Source organism: Gymnodraco acuticeps, unplaced genomic scaffold (assembly GCF_902827175.1).
Source record: "Gymnodraco acuticeps unplaced genomic scaffold, fGymAcu1.1, whole genome shotgun sequence".
NCBI lineage: Eukaryota > Metazoa > Chordata > Actinopteri > Perciformes > Bathydraconidae > Gymnodraco > Gymnodraco acuticeps.
The window spans coordinates 2,224,556-2,240,930 of NW_022989974.1; the positions used below are offsets into that span (position 1 = coordinate 2,224,556).

At 38.3% G+C, this 16,375-nt stretch overlaps 1 protein-coding gene across 1 annotated transcript in view; it reads left to right on the forward strand.

Annotated features, from left to right (window-relative positions):
• si:ch73-181d5.4 overlaps nt 1-16,375 on the forward strand; it is a 32,080-nt gene that overhangs the window by 3,348 nt on the left and 12,357 nt on the right. The window contains exons 5-7 of the mRNA XM_034210937.1: nt 942-1,241; nt 1,412-1,589; nt 15,709-16,246. Of these exons, the coding sequence (XP_034066828.1) occupies nt 942-1,241; nt 1,412-1,589; nt 15,709-16,246 (1,016 nt within the window). The remainder of the gene's footprint in view (nt 1-941; nt 1,242-1,411; nt 1,590-15,708; nt 16,247-16,375) is intronic.

Below are 16,375 nucleotides of genomic sequence, written 5' to 3' on the forward strand. Positions count from 1 at the left end.
ATAATCCCTTATTACCCGTCAGGTCTGAACTGTTCACAAGAGAGCACGCTCGTGAACTGTCAACGGGGGGGGGGCGGTGTTATGCTGTGTGTGCATGCACCTCGCGGGAGCGCACACAGCGTAAAGCAAAACCTCCCAGACATGTGTTGATCTGTACGGCAAAGTACGGTTTGGAAACTATATCATTTCCTTTTGGAGGGCATGCATACCACGGCATAACACCAGAGCCTGCGGTTGGTGCTGTTCCCAGTTTGTTCTAATCTGTCAAAATGACAGACTGCTTTCAGATTTTTCCGTCATTGATAAATAACCTATTCGGTTAACGCGACCACTGCTGTCCCAGCAACATCAGTACCAAGCGAGAGAGTTTTTTCCAGAGCAGGGGATATTGTAAATGCCCAAACATCCCAGCTTATAAATACCTGGAAATGTGGACATTCTCATATTCCTAAAAACCTGTCTGATGATGCTGAGTGAGTGACTAGTGAGTTTGAGTTGAGTTACGTGAAAAACTAAAGTGAAACTTGATTTATTTTATTGCAGGGTCTGATTATTAAATGTCCTTGTTTATTTGTGAGATGCAGTGGCACAAAGAAAATGCCTACTTTGTTTGGTAGTACTATAGGTACAAAAACACTGGTTTTCTTGTTCCAGTCTGTTACTGTCACTTTGTTTTTGACACTTTAAAATACTGCTATCCGACTAAAATGCTGAACAAATCAGATTTATTATTTAATAAAGAAACATTTTTCGATTTTTCTTTTTTTCTTTATTATTCAATATCGCGATAAATACCGTACCGTGGACTTGTCATCGCGATATTATCGTACCGTGAGTTTTTGGTATCGTTACATCCCTGCTCGTTATCCTTATGCAGTGTTCACACCTACACAACCAAGGGAGTTATTACATTGCTTACTCACACAAGTCTCTGGTTTCAGGAGACTTTGTCTGCGGTTGAGGAGCAGCAGCAGCAGGAGAAGGAAAAGGAAAAGGAGGACGCGGCTCCTGTGATGATGGCAAAGCTTGAGCCCGATGCTGAGATGGAGACAGGCAGCTCTCTTCCTCTGTGCATGGGACCCAAATGCTCCAAACAAGCCCTACAAGACTCTGTTTACTGTGGCAATGACTGCATCCTGCAGCACGCCGCCTTAACTATGAAGACTCTTTGTGTTCCTAAAGTGCCCCAGCTCAGAGGACGGCCTCAGAGAAAAGCTGCCACTGCCAAACCCAACCCAACGGTAAATTCTTTATATCATGGACACAGAGAAATTGAGATAGACTTTAAAGGTGTATAGTAAATAGTTTTCTTATTTAGTCTTTTCTAATTTCTGTCTGATTTAATGTAAATATTTGTTATAGTATGAACTACCTTTTTATTTTTTAACCTAAGCCAATATATTCCTCACAGGGTCAGAGGTCGGGTCGGATGTCAAAGAGATTAGCAGTAAATGCTGAGGAACCTGAAGAGGAGGATGTGAAGGAAGATGATGGAGGGCAAGAGGAGGCTGTGTCTCACTTAGCCTGCGACCCCAGTCTCACAGAAGTTCAGGCCACTTCCATACCATCGTCTAAGTTTTACACAGCGTGTATGTACCGTTCGCTACTCATACACATTCAGATCACACAGCAGTTTATACACCATGCACAAAAGGCCTCTTTGGCGTTTCAGATTTTCCTCCCTATTTGAATCCTAGCACTACGTAACACAATCACACACGATCATACACACACAAACACACACACACACACACAAACACACACACACACACAGTTTCTCTCTCTCTCTGTGATGACTGATAAGTAGCAGGGGTCAGCATTGGGGTAAGTATGCTCACTTTTACAGTTATTCTTTTGACTCTAAATGCCCAAAATGTGTCTCAACAATGTCAGGATTCAAGGATTCACATAAACCTGTCTCATAACTGGTTTAACTAGTAACTACAACACAAAGCGAATGTGTTTCGGGGAGTTCTGGGTAGGCAGGGTGATTTCCCACAATTTGGTATCATTTTATTGAAACACTGCTCTGATGTTCATTCCGATGGACTTTGCAAAGGTCTAGCAAACTCAAAAGGTTCACACTGAAGAATATGTGCTGCAGAAGTCCTTCACTGAATGATGCAAACCAGCTGGAAAGAGCTTAAGTTGGTAAAAAGGAAGTCATTTCACATCAACACACTTGGCAACAGTCTATTACTTCAGAAACATGCCTCGCACTGTGACATAAGCTGCTGGTGTTTGACCGTATGAAGAATGATTTAGACTCAAGGTTTTGGATGTGTTCATCACTATAACCTGCCGTGCACATAAAGCACAGTGTGTTTTCGCATTCTTATGCATGAAGATGCTCACATACACAACATTATTCATTGTTTGAAATGTTGAACCCCATCATGCCACACATTATATTCTCTTAAAATCAATTTTGACAACTTCAATATCTGATTATAAAAATAAGTTGGACAACCTTAAGTCCTATCTCAGATGTGTAGACACTTAAAAACCTTTTTAATCGATTTTTCGTCCAACATTAAAAACGTATATTATAATTTAGTTGTTTTTTTTCCTAAATGTAATCCAACACAACTTTGCGCACTAGGATCTGCATTCTCCATTTTATTACAGACTGCATGCTTAAGAGTTCGAAGTGTGTATTTATTTTTCAATATGTAAGAAATTAATTCCATTATTGTTTTAGAGCAAAGAATTTCTTAACGTCTCTAAATATAATAGCCATCTCCAGACGTGTTTTTCAAACCCCCATGTTCAATCACCAGCCATTTCTCCCGATTTGTCAGCATAATTATTAGTAGTCCTATGCCTCGATGAGGCAAGATCCTTTTTGTTTTGTTTTGCAATTGGAATAAGTTGCATTTCACAATTTTCCTTGTCTCTCTGTCATGCTCAAACAACTTTCCACGGATCAGAGAAAACGTTTGCATCATATTACAACTTACAGTGCCTTAACCATCAACACCAACAAGCAAACAGAAACACTGTGATTTCAGAAACAAACAGAAACACTGACATTAGCTGGGATAGGATTTTGAATGAAAAAGAACTGGGCATCTGGTGAGGAGGAGGAGGAGGAGGAGGAAGAGGAGGATGAATTGAGTCCTCCAGAGACTCAGGGGGGACTGGAGGATTCATCAGTGCAGGTGCTTGGAGGAAGTTTCACCTGGACTTCACCAAACAGCTGATGGGAGATTGTGTCACATTTCCATGAAGATGATTTGGAAGTGTCAGCCTGCCTTGTGCTGCACTCCTCCGAGCCTCTGAGAAAAACCTGGCCCCCTCCTGCAAATGAAGAAAGAGAACAGTTGAATTCACATGCAAGCTAGAGATTAGGGAAAGACATCATTTCGGTCAATGAGTGTGGGTATAGTGGTTAAATAACCCTTTGTGGGTTTTATTAAGTCAGATTTTATTCCATTAATAGCTTGAAAATAATATAATACATGTATGCTATAGTTGGAACCCCTTCGTTTTTCGTTTACACTCGCATATGCATCCATTTATATTCATACCAACAGCAGGGAACAACATCTCTGTCTTCTAAAACACATTTCTTTGCTTTTCTTTTGAATGCTGACCTGGGGTCAGCTTCTTCTTCCTTCTCCCACTACTGTAGAATTTACAAACTGAACAAAAGCCATCAAACCTTACACTTACAAATACACTTCACAAACAAATGTATTCAATATAAAGGAACCTAAAGAAGACCGAAGGTCTATATCAGAATCCGCTTTACTTGCCAGCTCTGTGTACATATAAGGAATTTGACTCGTGCCGATTTTGATGTTGCTCTTATTGTAATTTCACACAGTTCCAACTATATAGAAATAGAATAAAAACAAAGCCAAACAAAGATAGGAAAAATAAACACTAGTTCCAACAGTTATCTACTAACAAATAGGTCAGAATAGAAAATGTATATACATTTGTATAGTTTACTGATACAGAGATTTACGCATTAACACATTGGTTTAAAAGGCCATAGCCAAAGGACTATAGTTTTTTTTGATAGAAATATCAAGATGTTAGGAACTTTAGTACGTTTGGATCAATACTTGGACATGAATCACAACACACCACCACTACCACTACTACTACTACTACTACTACTACTACTATAATAGAAATACAAATGATAACAGGAAGACTACTTAAATGAGAAATCCATTTATAAAGGTCCAGCAGTCCATCTTGGTGATCACCTGTTGCATTCACTCCTGCTTGACGCCTCAATGATCCTCTGAATGTGGAGCTGTGGGCGCTGCCACATCTCCAGAGAAGGTCCTAGAGCTGCTCGACTCACTGCAGGCAGAGGTCCCGTCTCCAGCTGTTGGGTTGCAGGTTGTCTCACATGTTCACAATGGGTTTGAGATCAGGATCCAACGAGCAGTCCTCAGGGCAGGTGTTGCCTGATGAATGGTGGTGTTTTTTGAGTTGCTGCACAATTTCATCCCTGCATCACTTGACATCATGGATAAAGTGACCCAAACTTAAAGATATGGCTTTTTGAAGAAGACAATGTGTTTATTGCTCCTGAGGCACCTCAAAGTCATCCTCAGGGAGAACGTCAAGTAGCAAGTCTTGGTGTCTTACTGTAATGCAGGTGGTAGTTTAAGTCAAAAAGTAGTTTTCTCCACCCTGGTCGATAGTTTACAACATTTCCACGTCCTTGATAACAGATTTCCTTCAAATCCATCCAACAAAAGAAAGCAAAGTCTGACCTTAAAATATGAACATTTACAGTACGTTTAAAGAACATGATCAGTATGAGATTACTAGTCATTGGAAGAGTGGGTTTGGGGATTGAATCATAGTTTAATTTCAATTTCTGCTCGACACTCCAAGGACCCATAAGCACAAGGCTGGACGACACACACAGTCTAGCGCTGGAGTTGCCTTCAATGATAACCCGGTCTCAGTTGCCCCACGTCTGTTTGTTTAGTTAACCTTCCACTTGGGACTGTGATCTATTCCATAGAGCAGCATGCCTTCTTTTTTCAAGTATATTAAAGGGCCCATGTCATGGCCATTTCTACTGATCATAATTCCATTGTTGAGGTCTACTAAAATAGATTTATATTGTGCAATTTTCCAAACTCACATTGGTTTCTCAAACAGCATCTCTGTAAAGTATGTGTATTCACTCTCTGTCCTAAACGGCTTGTTGGAGCTCCTGCCCCCTCCCCCATCCCTGTGAGCCCAGTGTGCTCTGATTGGTCGGGACGTTGCAAGGCTCGCTGCTCAATGATCTGGCTTACTGGTGTGGTTTCCGGGTCGACGATACAGCGGGACAGCGCAAAACTCATCCTGAGCACACACAAACACTCACAGCCGAAGTAAAAATAATAAGTGTGGCTTGATATTGAGTAAGAAAAAGGTTTATAAACGCTGTGAGAATGGATCTGCGGAGAGCATTTCTCTGCGATCCCAACTCGTCTATTACCAACCAGGGAGCTCTATGCAAGTCAATGGGACTCCCTGTTAGTTTACATGCATAAAAACCTTCATAACGCACAAGGGGACAGGTAATAACCAGAAAAGCATGACATGGGACCTTTAAATATATCAAAACACAACTAGTTAGAGGGAATTGCAATTGAACCTTTTTACTAAAATTGTTTAAAATGAATCAATTATGAAACTAAAGCTACGGAGTAAAAGAACATGTTGGTCCTTAAAGTTAGAAGTAAATGTTTTACCATGGTAGCTGTAAATACCATGGAATACTCATTGAGTTGCAACAATGAGGCGTCATTCGTAAAAGTCTAGCGAATACATAATACTCATCACCTCTCAATGTTTGAATTACGGGCAAGTGAGTAGGTTTCATTTTCACACGTACATCACTTTGCAACATGGTTGTAATTGCCGTCAGTCATTCTTCATCCAAAAATGGCAGAATATGCGTTTGAAAACTCTTACATCGATTGATTTCCTGCCTTTCCCAGTTTCTTGTCATATTCAAGTGAATATCTTTGGGTTTTGTACTGATGCAACATGACATGTATTCAAGACATCACTTTAGACTTTTGAGAAAGAAGGATTGACATTTTTCACTATTTTCTTATATTTCAGGCTAAATGGAAAACATTGTAGATTAATCCTTAATCAAATTGAAAATAATAATTAGTTTCAGCCCATCAGAATATTAAAAAAAATTGTTTGAAAGTCAGAATCATTAAAAGTGGGGTAGGTAATTCACTTCAGAAACACTTGTTATATTCCATGGAATGCTCTTAACATCCCGATAGCAATGAATACATTAAATGCTTTGACAATAAATACATTACAAAAAAAATCTCTGTGGAAGCCGTGGCGCTGTAAAAAGCACGACCAATCATCTGGGCCGGCCCGGCTAAAGTAACTGGATGGCCTACCTGCCTGTCAGCCTTCCATCTCGTGCACACACTTATCTCGTGCCCTCATTGGTCATGTGCGCGTTCGAGTGTGTTGGAGGAGGGGCTCTGTGAGGAAAGGGAAGATTTTTTTCGGCTGGGTAGTTTGAAATTCTAACTTACTCAAGCTGGTTTCTCCAAAATTACCTACCCTACCTTTAAGGGCTCCAGACACAAAACAGAAATGCTTTAATCTTATCCTCTAAGTCACAGTTTCCTCACCTTTGTGGTTAAGTGCAAACTTTTATAGATTCACAGAAGAAACAGAGTGGGAGATGATGACTGGGGGACCAACAGTACATTCTTTCACTGGTACCCGATCTCATTCATTTAGAAAAGTTTTCATTTATTTGCCTTCATGTATATCGCTCTACGGGGAGGGACGCAACACGTTTAAAAAATACTTAGTGTTTTAAATGTTTACATGTAATGTGTTGTTTATCGGCTCAAAAGATTTGAGCTGACAACAGCTAAATCTACACATTTAAATGAATGTAGCAGTGAGTGAAATTAGTTATGTTCCTTTCTTCTCGCCCCCAACTTTCAGTGGGAGCTGCTGTTGCAACGAGCCACTTCTTTCTGCTTCATTGTCTTCCACTTGTGACTTTAGCTGAACTCTAAATGGTTATTGAAATGAAACTTGAGTCATAATCGGTTTCATTCAAGAAAAAACACACACAATGAAACCCAACCGAGCAACAAAGTATTCCCATCATGGACACTTTGAAACTGACCAGCAGGCCCATTGAACTGTTTTTCTTTTCAAACTGTTACCTGATTTATGAAACCCACAGGTGGCTTTTTGAACACTCAAAACTCTTGGGTGCATTCACATAAAGCCAATGTATTTTTACATGGGTGTGATGGTATGATTGTATTAGATAAAACCATTTGACAGGGTTAGATCGAAGCTCCCTGAGGCCTTTTGATCTATTTCGAGCTGTTTTAACAGAATGATTAATCCACTCATATAATGCTTGGTGTGAAGTTCTGTCATGGTCAATCAAGATAAGATCTACCCATTCACGTATGTCAGTATTGGTAAATTCCTTAATAGGACACTAGTTTTCTTAGTAGTGACACAAAATGCGCTATTTAATTTATTCTTGATTAAATAATGTCTTTCTTATTGCATTATTTACACTGTACAGTTTAGACTTTGAGTGCAGTGAGCATGTGGTACAACAGACATGGGAGAGGCATGTGATATCTGTTAGTTTCAGTGACTCAAGTAAGAGCTCCCTTTTGGATAGTGTTATTTGTTTCACTGTCAGCGCTCACATAATAGCATGTGTATGTTTTAGGATTCTCAGCCAACATTTATTTTCATTTCTCCTCCTTTGCAGGTGTTTATCTCTTTAAAACTCCATTACTACAGTTGCTTCATAACGTGCTCTCAAAGCTTGTATCTCCTATGCATATTTCCGACAGATTAATCATTTCAATACCTCAGTATTTAATTGTGAAACACAAGCACCCTCTACTGGCCAAACAAATAATGTGCAACCACAAAGAAAACGACTGACATTCCCAGCATTACACCACAGATTCTAAGATACCAACTCATTTTAGTGCAGCTCTTGACAGGCACACTCTTCAACTTGGAACAACAACCAATACAAATGGTATTGTGTTTTCGAATCCAACCATACAGTGAATTGTCCCTGAAGTGAAATGTGTTGTGAACCATGCAGCACGGTGTCATGAAAGATCTAATCATTGCTTCCACTTTCAGTTGATACGAGACTGACCCCATCGTGTTGCCTTTATGTTTCCTTAAGTGAGCCTTATAGTGATTTTATTGACTGACTTTCTTCTGCATCACCATGAACACATTTTTAGTAAGGGTGACAAGATGGAGAGTCAACATAAATCCAAACAGTCATTTTTATAAAAGGGGAATTCCTATATCTTCGCCCACAGACACGTCAACCAAAAGTATTTGACAGTGAGCTTTACTCGCTAGTGAAATAGACATGTAGGACATAATGTTACCAAAGGTAAAGGAAACTAAATAATTTTTGGGGAAAAGTGCTAATTTGTCCTTCTCAGTGGAAGTTACATGAGAAGATTGATACCACTGTCAATGTGTAGCAAGCAGCAAGTTAGCTCGGTGCTTCAGGAGATTAACGTTATCCAATGTATCGTAAATGACTGAATGGGTTATCCCAAAAAGATTAATTAGTGAGCTTTTTGGGCACATGTTGTTGCATTAAGACACTGTTTTTTAGTATTGACTGGTGAGCTAGGATAACATTACATAATCCTGTCTCCAGCTTCATATTTGCAGACATGATCAAATGATGAAACAAAAACGTGTATAGAGTGCTACAGGAGTGAGCCCTAAATCCTGGAATAAAGCAAGGATTTCAGCGCTTTCAGTTCTCTGGCCTCAAAGAAAATGGGATTTTTGAATGCCTGAAAAAAGGTCTATGGCAACACGACATTCTGACATTCTGTTCCTATAATACAGCAGTACATATTTTTATTTGTCAATTTATTGAACATGTTAGAAACAAAACAGACACTAATAATTATTATTATAACAAAGAGAAGCAAAATATAAAAAAATGTTCAATGTATATAAAAAATAAATTCTCAAATAGTTTCCGTCATGTTCAAAATGTTGAAGCGTTTACGTGTCTTAAAGAAGGCAGTTGCTAACACTGGTCCACCATTAGCTCAATGGGAGTTACATGAGTTATGCAACCGTAATAGTTTTCCTTATAGTAGCTTTTGACTTCTGGTGATTGAATTTACGCCTTATATTATTTCTAATAATGATAATCGTCATTATCATAATGATTATATTTCTGAGCTCGTTATCCACGGGGGGGGCGTTCACTTTGGGAGTGTGCTTTTCCCGAATATTTGACTGTCTTAAATGTTTTGTAGATTCTATTTTAAGAGTGTATTTTTAGCTGCTCTAATGAAGTGGCTATAGATGGCAATGACAGTCTGTTAGTCAGTGACTCAACCACTTTGGTCCTGACTGAAACATCTCAGCAATTATTGGATTGGATTTAGACAAATTTGTGAGATGGACTTTAAAGGTAAAGACAGTTTGTAAATGTAATCTGTAGCTTTGAATGTTTAAAAACAAACATGTGGCATTGTTAGGCTATTCACACACTAGTCATTGCCATTTTAGAGAAAATATAAAATGTTCACACATGAAAGCAAGTGACCAAATGCAGAGCTAAAGCGAGGGAAGTGGAAACCTACTGTTCCTGGCAAATTTGATTTGGGCAAATTAATTTGTTAAAGTGGAAATGTGTTTTATCTGCAAATGGAGGCCTGTAAAGGTTAATACTACAGATCAGAACACGACGAGTTCTGATCTGTAGATTTGTTAGTATCTAAATGACTGACTATAAAACTGAATTTATATTTATTTCGCTTAACAAATAAAAGATGGGAGCAGAAATTCAAAGGTCTGAAACCAGGCTTTGTACCTATACTCAACACAAGGAAATTAATATGTTAAATGCTTGAGAACAAGTTCAAGATGTAAGATGTTTCAATGTTGTTGTCATTTTATTCTTAGGCAAGGCAAGTAGATGTAGCACCTTTCAACACAAGGTCATTCAAAGTGCTTTACAAAAATGAAAGTCATTAAGAAAATGGCATTTAAAAACAGTCATTAAAAAGCAAAGATAATAAAATAAACATTAAAAGAAAATACATGAATAAAAGTTACCGTGCAGTCTAAGATATGAATAGTTCAATTAAAAGCAGCGACAAAAAGAAAAGTCTTCAGCCTGGATTTAAAAGTAGTCAGAGTTGCAGCGGACCTGCAGGTTTCTGGGAGTTTGTTCCAGATATTTGGAGCATAATAACTGAACGCTGCTTCTCCATGTTTAGTTCTGACTCTGGGGACAGAAAGCTGACCAGTCCCTGAAGACCTGAGAGATCTGGATGGTTCATAATTTAGCAGGAGGTCAGAAATGTATTTTGGGCCTAAACCATTCAGTGCTTTATAAACCAGCAGCAGTATCACAGAAAACGCCAAAGCATCCAAATCTCAGAGGTTATATTCTGCAAGAAGGGTCTCCTCTTCAAATATATGTACGTTTTTACTCCATCAAATCTTTCATTGTGAACAGTAACTCATAAAAGAGACGATGGCTTTTTATGGAGCTGCTCAAAATGTATACTTAAAGAGAACAATAATAATAATAATAATATATAATATTTTTATAGCGCCTTTCAGGAAACCCAAGGTCGCTTTACAAGTCGGGTAGGGGGGGGGGAGTAGGGGAAAAAAGGCAGACAGGTTAAGGGGGTGGGGGGGGAAGTAGCGGAAAAATAAACCTATTAAACTAACTATACAGTGGCGAAAGCCTTGGTAAAAAGGTGCGTTTTGAGAACAGTGCTTTGATAAAAGATACATGCTGTTGGGAGTAGAGTTATGTCATAATTTACTCAACATCTTGAGTACAATCCTACGGAGCCCCCCTGGTGACATTGGTGAGAAAAATATTAATTCGTGGCCACGTATTAATAATGCGTGGCCACGAATTAGTTATTATGTTCCCACGAATTAGTAATGCGTTGCCACACAATAATTATTGAGCTCTGTCGGGACCCTGATCTGCCTGACGAGGCTCCATTAAAATATATATATTTTTAGTGAATTACTGAATTTAGGCACGTTAATAACGTTTTAATGAAGTTGACTACAGTATATTCATATTTGTCAGTGCTTTCATGTCAATTCGGCGAACATAAACATAAATGATCGTGGTGAAGATGATGATTAAATTAGAATTAAAAATCGAGCCGGCGGGCTTCCTGATATTTTTTGTACAGTAGTTGTGGACTAACCAACATTATTTTGTTAAATAAAAACATGGTGATGTTTTGTAGCCTAAATGATTACATGTCTCTTATTTAGCACATAGTATGATCCTATCCGTGACATATGGATCTTAACAAAGATCCGCCATACAGCCTACCAGACATAAATCTACCGTACTATATCAGAGTCCATGATCCATTGCAGCTGGCTTCATTATAATTAAATGTATTTATCAAGGGGGCGGTCTCAATTCACGCTGGAGGTTTTCCTTTGAGCGAGGGCAGACCCCGTGCCGGCCACGGCCCTCGCGTTTCAAACTGTCTGAAATTAGGTGCTACATCTGTAGTGTTGTCCCTCAGTCATCAGTTTCTATAGACTATCTGGATTTAGTTATTGCGTAATAATTATTGTGTTCCCACGGATTACTAATGCGTGGGAACATAATAACTAATTCGTGGCCACGCATTATTAATACGTGGCCACGAATTAATATTTTTCTCACCAATGTCACCAGGGGGGCTCCGTACAATCCAGCAAAACACGAAAACACAATTGATGTGTACATTGAATATATTTTCAAACAGAGCGATCCGTTTGGGATGTAACAGTATTTAATATCAGTGTTTATTAGAGTTAGCAACAGAGAACAGTTTTGCTGTTTGGACTCGATCGATGCCTGGCTTCTTCATTAATCGTAGGCCTATATGATGAGAGATACATCAGGATACCAGGAGTGGAAAGGCTGCTGGCGGTGGTGGAGTAAAGCCAGCAGGTGGTTAATGAAATCTCAGTTGAATCACTTCGAGGTGATGGCGAGATGGTGGGCTGCACAGTAGTAGGTCTGACAGAATTGCTGTGATATTTAAAGAACAGCATCTAAGGACTGATTGGCTGCAAGAAAGATCATGGTGTCTAACCATGGTGACGTCAGGGTAGTGAATGACGTGTCACAGAAGATTAGAGTGAGAGGAACTGGCAGAAATTCACCCTCAGAGGAAAAAATGCAAAGAATGAAAGAAAAATATCTTCCGAGTTGAAGCATCATTACTGAAGACCTAAACGAAGAAAATGCATGTCATCATGTGAGAACTGCATTAATATAAATGATTTAGTTTGACTTTAGTTTGTTAATGTAAATATGAATTGAAAATGTATTTTTGAAGAGTATACCGTAGTTTCATTGGTATGTGTGTGCCGAGATTTTTCACACATTGAACAATTGCTTGAATAAAAAGAGTATAATATATATATATATACATATAGTAAAATATATCGTATTTATATATATTTAGTATAAACAACTTGAAACCACACATTTGTTACTTGACACACACACACACACACACACACTCTCAAATCAGAATCATGCACAACTAAAGATTCTTAATTATTTTACTTTTTAACTGATTTTAATATATTTGAGCTTATTTACTCAGTTTTCCATTGGTTTAGTTGGTCTACCGGCCCACGGATGATGAACTAAAACATGATCATTCAATCTCTTCCTGTTTCCGGATCCATGAAAGGATGTGTCCCTGTTTTTCTTTTTACTACAATGCACTTTACATAATTAGTCCTTTTTGAATGGACAGCTTGTCACTGCCCAAGTGCCTTTTAGGCATGCTATAAAGTGACAAAGAGGCGGCTTTCTTCCTACTATGATAGTTATCTGAGCACTTACATTCAAAGAGGTTCAGCCCACACCACAGTTTACCTCATTTCATCTGAATGCACAATCCTCAAGTTCTCATGAATCAAAAACAGGATTAATTTAATACTTTTAATAAAGTATGATTTATTTTAGGTATACGCATAGGTGGAATAAATAATTAGATTATTTATTTAATTAAAACACTTATACCAAGTTGTAAAAATACTCCATTGCAAGTACAATTTTAGTTTTGTATAGTAAGTACAATTTGTTGAGTATAAGTGCAAGTATAAAAAGTACTAAATGCAAAAGATTGGCTCTTGGGAGTGTTATATTTGTAAATATTTGGGATTTTAAATTTCATTTGTAGCTGGTTGAGATCAACCTGTTTTTATTTTGTAATAATTATTCATATTTGTACTATTTTGTATAAATCACTACAGTAATATCTTTCAAATGAAAGGCAGTTAATTCCTTAATTTGTGAAGCTTCAAATATGGATGTTTTTACACGTCTAAACAATTATAAACATATTTGCTAAATAATTACGAAAAAGGATTAATCAACTTTTAATTTGAGCTGTACTTGTTCTTTTCATATATTTTGTGTGCAAAGATCAACCCCTGTAAAGTAACTAGCTTTCAATAGGAGAATGGAAAATGACAGGAAAATGCTCAAGTGAAGTAGAAGTACCTCAACTTTGTATTTAAGTAAAGTATTTGAGTAAATGCACACCTCGGTATATGTTTAGGCTTTACCCTGCCATCTTCCTCCTCACTGCTGACCCTTTCTTTAACAAATCCAACAGGGAGAAAACCATTATCTGCTATTTAAACATCTTTATTTCTTTCTTCTTATTTCTATCTACTTCAAACCTTTAGAAAACACATAGGGGGAACACGCTTTAATTGGTGCTGAAGTAAATAAAATGTATAAAGTCAATAGTCATTTATCAATTAAGGAAGGTGGGGTAGGTAATTCACTTCAGAAACATGGAATGCTCTTAACATCCCGATAGCAATGAATACATTAAATGCTTTGACAATAAATCCATAAAAAAATGTCATCTGTGGAAGCCGTGGCGCTGTAAAAAGCCGGGCCGGCTTAAATAACTGGATGGCCTACCATGTCGTGCACAAACTTATCTCGTGCCCTCATTGGTCATGCGTGCTCGTGTGTGTTGGAGGAGGGGCTCTGTGAGGAAGTCTGAAGGAAGGGGCAGATTTTTTTCGGCTGTGTACTTTCAAATTCTAGCGCACTCGAGCTGGTTTCTCCATTCTTACCTACCCTACCTTTAAGGAAGAAAACATATCAATATATATAAAACAATTTAATTTAAAAGCAATGACAGTTAGGTCAAGAAGATAAGCAATTGAATCAATCAATTGTCTCAGCAGTTATATAAAAAATAAGGACAACTTAAGACTTTTGTTGAAGCATATTCAATGTATGTATGTATGTGTGTATGTATGTATGTATGTATGTATGTATGTATGTATGTATGTATGTATGTATGTATGTATGTATGTATGTATGTATGTATGTCTAAGGATAGAGGGTGTCGTTTTTCTCATACTGATATTCTGAACAATCTGTGCTGTTGTATTTGCTGTAAAGTGTCTCTACTGTAGGCTATTTTTATTATATGTACAGCACTTTGGCTCGACCAAAAATCGCTTATAAATGTGCTATATAAATAAAACTTGATTTGATTTGATGTAGGGACAAATAGGGAAAAGTTGATATTTTTATCGCTAGGATTTTCTATCACCTCCAATGTGAGCCATGGAGTTATATAAATATGGACAGGAAATGGAGAAACAGCTTGTTAAACTATTCAAGTACATTCAAGTCAAAGCATCTCCTTGCTGACTTGGATTTGGTGCTTCACATGAATTCTATTCATCTCAAAAACAGACAATAGATCCCATTTATCCATTTATTTGTAATCAAATATGCAATTTTCCTCATATGTATACAAATGACCTTACTAATGTCATATTTATCACAGGTTTGAGAACCAGAGAATACTTGTCATAAATGTCAAATGCATTCAACTATTATTCATATCCTTCAAATGGCCTTTACCTACTGCAAACAAAGAAGGATATTGCCAAGCAGGTGAATGTTGTTGCATCCTATGAGAGAACTGTGGAAGAAGATAAACATTTTAGTGATATTTCAAAATTGAAAGTCACTAGAGGACACAAGGAATAACTGCGAGAGTGCTTCCATAAACCGCACATTCGAGCCTTCACTGTAGGCGTGTTGTCTTTGAGATTTTTCCATAAGGGGATATTGATATTTATCTTTTACCCCTGAAACCCTTTGGTGAGTGAGGGTCTGTCAAATGTTTTACTGAGCTTTCTCATGAATATTGTTGGGACCTTTAAAGCACTTTAGCATGTAAAATAGGCCTAAAAGGTCATATTAACAAAGCCTTGATTTGAGAAATTAAACTTCGCAAAAACTTGAAGAAAAATGAAAACAGATTATTATTTTAGGAAAGTTAATTTGCACATTGCATGAAGCAAAAATAGAAAAATCTGTTTCTGCTGCATCTATGTGTCTGTAACCATCAACATGACTGAAAGAATACCCCTTCCTACACCTTGGTATTGCCTGGTTGCCCAGGCTTTACCACGCCCCTCTCCCAATGTCAGCCCATAGCCCTGGAAAGGATAAGTCCCTTTTTAAATGGAAAGATAATTGTTTTAATTATAGCCATCCGATTTTTCAATACATTTCTAAAAACAACTTTTCTTGCACAAGTTGGTTTACATCACAAAGGTTAGATAGTCCTTCATATTTACACGATGCCTTGCTTTTCTTTTTTCTAACAGCTATAAAGGACAATGAACAGGTAGAGGCAGACAGTGAGGTTGCAACTTCTATCAAACCACCTGCAGATGAGACCTCGACTGATGTTGCCCCCTCTTCCCAGCCTGCCGCTGAGACACCATCGACACAGAGCCACTCTGAAGAACAGGCAAAGCAGCCAATCACCAGTGCAGTGCCTCAGCAGCAATCTGCATATTCAGATCCCTCTATACTACCAAACCCAACAAAAACGAGTGTACCTCCTGCCCCACAATCCCCCTCCACCTCAGCTCCCAGACATCATGAAACAGGGGCTCTTATGGTCACTAAGACCGCGTACGTCATACCAAAGAAGCACCCTGCCCCCCAGGCTCCATCCAGCCACCTGTCAGCCTCAACGTCGGGCCAAAAGCCTTCTTCTGCCCCAACGCTGATGAACGAAACCAGAAATCTGCTGGTGCCCCCTGCACCCAGTGCTCCTCCCTCCTCCAGACCCTCCCAGCCCAATACCCAGGTCAGACAGAGCATCCAGCGCTCCCTCATCAGCATCCTGTTAAAAAGGTGAGAACTGTGTAAGATTTGTGTAAAAGTCCTATTATTTACACTTACAACATTTTACAAATATGACCTATTGCTGAGGGTTAATGCTGTGAATAGTTTTAGTATGTATAAAAAAAAATTGTATTTGAT